Source organism: Gekko japonicus, unplaced genomic scaffold (genome assembly GCF_001447785.1).
Source record: "Gekko japonicus isolate JY-2015 unplaced genomic scaffold, Gekko_japonicus_V1.1 scaffold1983, whole genome shotgun sequence".
NCBI classification, from domain to species: domain Eukaryota; kingdom Metazoa; phylum Chordata; class Lepidosauria; order Squamata; family Gekkonidae; genus Gekko; species Gekko japonicus.
This window is the reverse complement of record NW_015169841.1, coordinates 314,441-323,283: the sequence shown is the minus strand read 5'-3', so window position 1 is coordinate 323,283 and position 8,843 is coordinate 314,441. Positions and strand designations below refer to the sequence as shown.

Here is an 8,843-nt window from a genome sequence, read left to right as displayed (position 1 = left end):
TTTTGACCTTGGAATGTTTTGCTGCCTTTGTAGTAGATAAGACTGTGAGAACTGTTGATGGGGCCGTTCCCAATCTGGCTGGTGTGAACCAAACGGCTAAAGGCTCTCTCCCGCCTTGATTTTCTCCCACTCAAATGCCTGCTGAGTGCAAACTGTATTCATTGGCTAACCCTTTTTATTTGAACTGTCTATATCTGTACATGCTTGGCTTTGAGTTTAATTCCTGACAATGACCATTAAAGTGTATCAATAGTGACTTGTAATAAAGCAATCTATTCTTATGAATCGTTGTGGACTGCAACTGCTCTATTGAACCTGACACCCAGGGACAAAGACTGCCTTGGAACAGTCCCTGTTTTCCCGCACTTTTTGGCCTTGGGGCAGCTGGGAACTGTAGGCCAGCAGATGATACCCTTGCAGGCCCCTCTCTGGAACTACAGCTCAATTAAACCTTATGGGGGAACATTTTAAACAAAGAATCGCAGCCATCTTACAAACACAGGTAACTGCCATTTTGTTACACCTACCAACAGCCACTAAGGGGAAAGTTAGTTAGTCCCACACAGGAGGCAAGCAGGAAAAGACACAAAGCAGTTTGCCAGCACCCGGCCAATGGCACACGAGTACTCTTGAGTGGCGGCTGACGGGCCAATGGCTGAGGGAGCACATGGAATGTTGCCACTCAAAAACAGAATTATTATATAGAGATATACTTACCTTCTCTGAATTTCCAGATCTTCTTGTGATGGGCCATTTTGCACTTGTGGGGGAAGTTGTGCACTTTGTCGAGGCAGCGTTGGACCTAGAAAAAGATAGAAATTAGATCTCATCTTTCAGGTTAGTGTATAAAGGTTAAAGCAAATGCAAAAGTCAACTTTTGGTCATCAGCTTTCTTTACAGTAAAGCAAAGCACCTACAGCAGATGAATAAAATAGCACCATGACCAATAGGCTTTACAGTTTTTCTAAACAAGTTTACTTGCAAATGGATGAAGAACTCAAAAGGAATACACAAGCTCTCTGTGGTAGCTCAGCTCATTAAAACTGAACACAATTCCATGAACTCTATGTTCTGCCAAACTATTGTTAAACAAATGTCAGATTACAGGGTGAACAAGACTCAATTCAAGAACCTACCTAACGGAACACCAAAACAAGAAATAGGGGGGATATATAAACACAATTGAAATACAAAGATAGTAACATAATATTGAGGTCTTATTAAAAAACTTATTTTTAAATTTTACATTAAAGGTACAAGTATTTTTTAAAAACAGATTAAAAACAATATACAGCTATCACTTCTACAGTTTTTTTCATTTTGCAGCTCCTCTGGTTTTTGATCAATTGCTTCTTCTTCCATTTGGCTTCTTGTCTTAGTCTTTTTTAGTGTTTTCAAAGTATTTAATTTCTCCCTCAATGGTGCTTAACCTCTAAATACTCTCTGTATTGTGCGGGGACATGCCTTCTATCAATTACAATTGATCCAAGTCCTCCAGACAGCATCATAACCTAGCATTGAGACAGCAGTTTCTTCATGCAAATTCTCTATTAACATTGACTTACTAACTGAAAATCCACTTTCAACTGCAGAATTACCATGACAAAGGATAAAACATATCTTGAAAACATTCCACAAGTCTGAGAAATTCTTGTTGGCTATCAAAATACCACTGTATAATGTATCCAATTCAACTTCATCATCTAGTTTTACCATGTATGCTTAAAACTGAGCTTTGAATTCATTGTGGGCAGCTTCGGTTATTGCTGCTTTAAGTTTCAGCTCTTGTGCCATTGATCGATTTGCTGCATGAAGGTCAATATTATTTATTTGATATATGGCAAAATTACACACAGGAAACACATAATAATATAAAATATATACCCAAGTTGATACAACAACAGATTGAACAATCATACTAAATACTCTCTAAATACTCTCTAATATCTAAATTTTCAATCTACTCAATCACAGCTGAGGAAACTTTAAAGAACTCTGTCACATCTCCCTGGAAAGCACGACGCTTGCATTCATGTGACAGGTAAAAAATAGTTTGGCGGGCTGCACTGCAATCATATTTGGGCCCTGGTATTTTCCCCATTTAAACAACAGATCTGCACATCTGCCAAAGCGTACTCGTACTCATATGACATGTCAAATCCTGCAGGCCTCTTGCTCATGTTTATCAGGCTATGGATATTGGGTGGAACTGACTGCATCAATGTTCATGACCATTCATTCCTTAGACTGAAATTTTGTGATTGCAGGATTTGTGCAGTCCTTATTGCACAGTGTCGGGAACCTAGGCTGGGTAAAGTCGCATCAGCAATGTCTTTGTGAATAGGCAACTCTCTGTTTTTGATGATCTTTCTATATTCACAAAGAAGGGCATCCTGTCTTTGGAGATGCAGGGGCGCGATGCGGCACAATGTAGATTACCAATAGATCAAAGTGGGTTTAATAAATTCACTGGTGGTTCTTATTGTGGCATTAGGTTGGACATCAAGTTTGTGAACATGGGGGCTGTTGAGACACACTGAAGCATCATATTCCGTAATACTATAGATCAGGTATGTCAAATGTGCGGTCCATGGGCCGAATCTGGCCCACACAGGGCTCAAAATTGGCTCCCCAAGCAGCTTCCTTCTCCTGCTTCCTTTCCCAGGGCTGCTGCTGCAGCCACACCCTAGCTTGCTTTTTTCCCAGCTCTCTCAGTGAATACAATAAAGTGGATGCATAGCCCTTCTGGGGGGTTGCTGAGAATACAGATGTAAGGTATGAATGATGTTAGCAAATGTAGTGAGATAAGAAACCAATATCCCTGTTAAGTCCTGGGGGTTCTGTGGGGTTTTTTTGGCCCCCTGCAGGGGATTTTTTATTGCATTTTCTATAAACTACAAAGAAACAAAGAGGGGTAACTACAAACTACAGGTGAAAGTAAAGAGAACCACTAAAAACCCAAGAGGTGGTGGTCATATATTGCTTACAATATTAGCTTAAAACCAGGACTTCTTCGAACATATATATATACTATCTCATCTCCCCTTCCTTTATTACAATCTTTATCTTCTTCTCCTAATGGTCCATATTATTACAGCAAGTCTAACCAGCCTTAAAAGCAGTTTCAGTTCTTTCCTTTTAGGGCCTAATTTTCTTCTGGAGACTCTGTCCATAATCACTGGGCAAATTTTCTTCTTTATGTATATTGGGTATAAGTCCCTTCGCTTTACTTCGCTTTCAATCTGCAACTGGTCCCAAAACATCATTTATAGCTTATTGAGGATTCTCCTGTCTTCATAGCGCTTGTCTTTGGAATCATGTAGTTAATTGTAGATTGTTGGCTCTGTTCATTAACAAGTATCTTTTTTTTGGTACCAGTAGGGGTCACCATAACAGTTCACAATTTGGTAAAGTTTGTGGTATTCAGGTCACCTGACCTGACCAGCCTCTCACTTCCTGAAGGAGGCTTAAATTCCATCTCACTTTCTCCGCTTTTGATCGCCATTTTTGGGGATGTTTACTTTTCTTTTTTTTTAATTGCAAAAGTCTCGAATGTTTGCCTTTCACTTGGACGCTTCTTGCTTATAGCTCCGTCCCCCCCAGAGGATGCTCTGAATTCACTTTGTTGTCTGGGGGGAGAGTTCCCCCCCCCACTTAGTAGGGGAGGACTGCAAGCCATCACTCTGATGTTTCATTTCAACTTTACTCACTTGTCATATGTAGATCAAGTAGATATCGCCAACAGGTATGCTTATTTACCGCCCGACCTCCAATCGCTTGATGGGATATGCATAGCTTAGTCCTTGCAGGAACACAATGGAGAGACCATCGGGGCAAAGGAATGCCTCAATCCACTGGCAGCATGCCGGGGGAGAGGCGATCTTCAGCGCCCCATTGCAAGGATCCCCAGGGAGTGTGCACATTCGCAGCCCCTCTGTAACTGCTGGTTTGCAGGCCGTGTCCCTGGGAGCCCCCAGGAGACACAGCTGCCATCAGTTCACCGAAACCCCGCCTCCGGGGTTCCATTGTTCTGAGTGTCATAAGTACCTGTAACTCAGCAATTTCCCTTTCTAGTTTGTTCCTGAAGTTCCTTTGCAGTAAAATAGCTACTTTGAGGTCACTAATTGAATGTCCTGGAAGGCTGAAGTGTTCTCCTACAGGTTTCTCAGTCTTGTAATTCTTGATGTCAGATTTGTGTCTATTGACCTTTTGGTGTAGGGTGTGACCTGTGTTGCCCTATGTAGAGAATTGAAGCATTTAATGGCATATACAATGTTAGAAGATGTCAAATGAATGAGCCTGAGATGGTAGTTGTTGTTAGGTCCAGTGACTGCATCTTCTTGGTGTTATGTGGCAGCAAAGTTGGCATCTGGGTTTATTGCAAGCTCTGGTACCAGTGTCCATGTTCAAATTAGATGTTGTATTATTATAAGTGAGGAGATGTTTAAGATTGGGAGGCTGTCTGAGTGCTAGAAAAGGTCTGCTCTCCAGTGTTTGTGAAAGAGAACTGTCATTATTCAGTAGGGGTTGTAAGTCATTGATGATGCGCTGATTTGAGTTGAGAGCTGTATGTGATTACTAGTGGTGTTCTGTTATTATCTCTTTTAGGCATGTCTTTTAACAGGCTTTCTCTGGGTATCATTCTGGCTTAGTTAATCTGTTTCTTGACTTCATCAAGGGGATATTTTAGTTCCAAAAGGGTTTATTGTAGAGAAGCTCTGTCTGTAGGATTGGAACAGATGCAAATGTAGGATAGAACCTCGCTATAGACAACAGATTATTTGGTATGTTTAGGATGGTAGATGGATGCATGTAGAGATGTTTGTCGATCAGCTGGTTTCCGGTATAAGGTGGTGTCTATGTGTCTGTTATGCGTTTGTACAGTTGTGTCCAGAAAATGTATTTCTTGAATAGATTGGTTTATTGTCAGATTGATGGCAGGGTGAAAGTTGTTGAATGCCTGGTGAAATTTGTCCAGGGCTTCTCTACCATGTGTCCAGACAGTTAAAAATATCAACAATGTAACATACGTATAAGAGAGGTGTGAGTGGGCAGGAGTTTAGGAAGCATTGCTCCAAGTTGGCCATAAAGATGTTAGCATACTGTGGTGCCATGTGGGTGCCCATGGCTGTACCATTAATCTGAAGGTACAAGTTATTACCAAATCTGAAGTAGTTATGGGTGAGAACAAAATGGCAGAGTTTGGTTGCAAGGTCAGCTGTGGTGCTGTCTAAAAGCATATTTCTTATATTTCTTGTGGCTTGTAATCCATCTTTGTGTGGGATGTTGGTGTACAGAGACTCCATATCCGTAGCGATAAAAATAGTATTCTCTGGGAGGCTATTCAAAGATTGTATTTTCTTCAGGAAATCTGTGGTGTTGTGCATATAACTATGAACATTAATGGCAGTGTGTCTTAGAATAGAGTCCACGTATCCAGATACTTCCACAATAAGAGTGCCTATGCCTGAGACAATGGGGCATCCTGGGATGCCAGGTCTGTGTATTTTCTGTAGAAGGTAAAAGGTACTTGGTCCAGGTTCCTGCGGTGTGTCTGAAAGGATTTTTTCCTGTAAGAATAGGGGTAATCCCTTCATAATCTTGTTTATATTTTTCCCATTCATGTGTGGGATCTGAGGATAGTTGCTTGTAAAAAGCAGTATTTGTAAATTGTCTTTGAGCCTCCTGGGTGTAGTCTGATTATGACAATGGCTCCACTTAAGCATTGCTCATATGGCATCAAATTGCTTTACACTGGGAGGTAATCCCTTCTGCTGGTATAGTCCTTATAGTTACTATGCAGGCCCAGGCCAACATAGTTCAGTGCGCTCCCTCTACATCAACATTACATTTAGCTTAAGTATTGTTCAGCTCAGCACTACTACAGACAACACCTTGCCCATGGCTCTACTCTGTACAGCAAACAGCAGGTACAACAGCCCATCATCCCTCTTGGCTTCTCCCTACTAGCACACCAGTTTGCTTGGCCTTGTAGACAGTGGTACAGTTCTTTATTTGAAAAATCTTTGATGAAGTAGGTTTTTATACCCCACTTTTCTTCACCTTAAGGAGTCTCAAAGCTGCTTACAATTGCCTTTCTTTCTCTCCCTACAACACGCACCTTGTGAGGAAAGTGGGGCTGAGAGAGCTCTGAGAGAACTGTGACTGGCCCAAGGTCACCCAGCAGGCTTCATGTGGATAAGTGGGGAATCAAAGCCAGTTCTCCAGATGAGACTGTACCACTCTTAACCACTACACCATGCTTTGCAAGGCCAGGGAGAAAGAGCAAAATGTAAGGGCAAGGCTTAATGTCAGTGGCAGTTTTAATTTGTAGCAGAACACCTTCTAGTCTGGTCCAGGATTGCTTCAGTTTTGTCCGCTCTATATGATTCCTGTCCAGCCAATCAAAACCGGTAGCAGGTTACTGGACTACATGACACCCTAACCATGGGAATAGCCTGTTGCATCATTCCTTCCCTTGGGCATATTCATGGTCCAGCCAAGAAACAGTGCCTTGTTTACTAATCTGTCCAGCTGTCTTCTTTCCATGTTTTACTGCTGGGGTTGATACTAGTCACAGCTCCCACCCACCCACCCACAGCCATCTGCTTATCTGTGCTGTCCAAGCAGCCAAGGCAGCACATTTATTTTATGTTTATTTTATTGAACTTGTATCCCGCCCTCCCTGCAAGTAGGCTCAGGGGGGGTTCCAGCAATGCTAAGACAATATACAATAATAATTAAAATCAATTTAAAACAACAAGATTAAACATTGTGCTCTGGCAAGAGACAACCCTTTCTCATTCTCACTGGCAGCCAGATTACACTTGAGGAGGCCCCATGAGTATCAGAGCTTTTCCAAAGTACCCTGGGGCATAAAGATATATCCCTGAGTTAGGAGGAGGAGATCATTCTTTTTTGGCTTCAGGGACAAAAAGAAGGGAAAGAAGCAGTGTGCCTTTTACTTAACACAAAAAGCTGTTTCCTATTTTTCCCCTTTGTCAGGCAACCTGATTTGGTCTACTCCTCTAGTTTTAAAACATGTCTGTGTGGACCAGGTTTCATATTCTCTTCAAGCGCTTTAAAACAAATTGTGCTTTTTTTATAATCGTTCCTTGCATAGCTCATTCATTCTTCCTTGTTCTAAATTTGCTATTTCTTTCTAGTTTCAGAACCTGTTTGGTTGATTTCATTTTGAATATGTTCAAACTGTAGTGATTTTCTCATACGGAGCTGGAGTACTGCCTAACAGCCTGATCCTGTATTTGCATACTCAAAATGAAGTTCAGAATTCAATGAGGCTTAGTTTTCTTACAACTTAATTCTATGCAGAATTATATCTACCTCAGCCCGACTAGGAGCAAACTATCATGTGAGTTGTGAGGTCGCTTACTCAGACCTTCTTAGCCTTGAATGTATTGGATGATGTTAAAGTAAGCCACTGCCTTATTTCCAATATGAAGATAACAAGCCTGACAGGGCTGCTATAACAATTAGGAAGGTAATATAGATAGGTGAAGTTAGAGAATGGGGAAAGAACAAAGCTAAAAAAGCTAGCACTTGGGAACACTGATGTCAGCTGTATTCAAAGTACTGATGAATAGATTGAATAGTATTGTCTACTCTAACCGAAGGTAGCTCTCCAGAGCCTCGGGCAGAGAAGGGTCATTTGAACAACTCCAGTTCCTAAGTGGTTATAAAACTATATAGTTCAGTTTCAATTATTTGTATAACATTTCCCTGCATTAGAGATGTGTGTCCTATGGATTTATACAAATATTGTAGAATTTCATATTTGAAATGCCTCTCATTTAAGAAATACAAATATTCAGACATTATCTGAATTACCCTAACATGCATTTCATCAAGATCTGTTGGAAAATATGACTAGATGGAACACATATTATTATGTAAACAAACAGAAAATAGCTCAAAGTTAAGTTGCACAAATATTCATCTTCCTTTAGATTTGCCAACCCCCCTCAAAAACTTGGTAGTAAGTTGCTTTCATTAGATAACTATTCATTTTTCATTTGCAAGGAACACAAGCCACAGTCCATCTAACATAAGGTCTCGAGTCGAGTGCCGCAGGGCTCGGTCCTAGGCCCGGTGTTGTTCAATGTTTTTATGACCTGGAGGAAGACATAGGGGGGATGCTTATCAAATTTGCAGATGACACACTTAGGTGGGATTGCTAATTCTGAAGAAGACAGAGTCAGGATTCAAAATGATCTAGATAGGCTGGAACAGTGGGCTGAGACAAATAAAATGAATTTCAATAGAGATAAATGCAAAGTCCTACACTTAGGTACAAAAAAATCAAAGGCATAGATATAGAATGGGAGGGACTTGGCTTGACAGCAGCACATGTGAAAGGGATCTAGGTGTTCTGGTTGATCACAACCTAAACATGAGCCTGCAGTGCGATGTGGCTGTGAAGAAAGCTAATGCTATCTTAGGATGCATTAACAGAAGCATTGTGTCCAGATCAAGGGAGGTGGTAGTTCCGCTCTACTCTGCTATGGTCAGGCCCCACCTGGAGTACTGTGTCCAGTTTTGGGCACCACATTTTAGGAAGGATGTTGACAAGCTCGAGCGTATCCAGAAGAGGGCAACCAGGATGGTGAGAGGGTTGGAATCCAAGTCTTATGAGGAAAGGCTGAAAGAGTTGGGTATGTTTAGCCTGGGAAAGAGAAGGCTTAGAGGGGACATGATTGCAGTGTTCAAGTATTTGAAGGGCTGTCATGTAGAATACTCCTGCCAACCTAGCAGTTCGAAAGCAAGAAATGGCAAGTAGATAAATAGGTACCACTTTGGTGGGAAAGTAACAGCGTTCCGTGCGC

At 41.4% G+C, this 8,843-nt stretch overlaps 1 protein-coding gene across 1 annotated transcript in view; it reads right to left on the bottom strand.

Moving 5' to 3' along the window:
- Window positions 1–8,843, bottom strand: part of ENAH (enabled homolog (Drosophila)) — a 45,297-nt gene that overhangs the window by 3,008 nt on the left and 33,446 nt on the right. Inside the window, exon 4 of the mRNA XM_015417312.1 lies at window positions 718–802. Within this exon, the coding sequence (XP_015272798.1) occupies window positions 718–802 (85 nt within the window). The remainder of the gene's footprint in view (window positions 1–717; window positions 803–8,843) is intronic.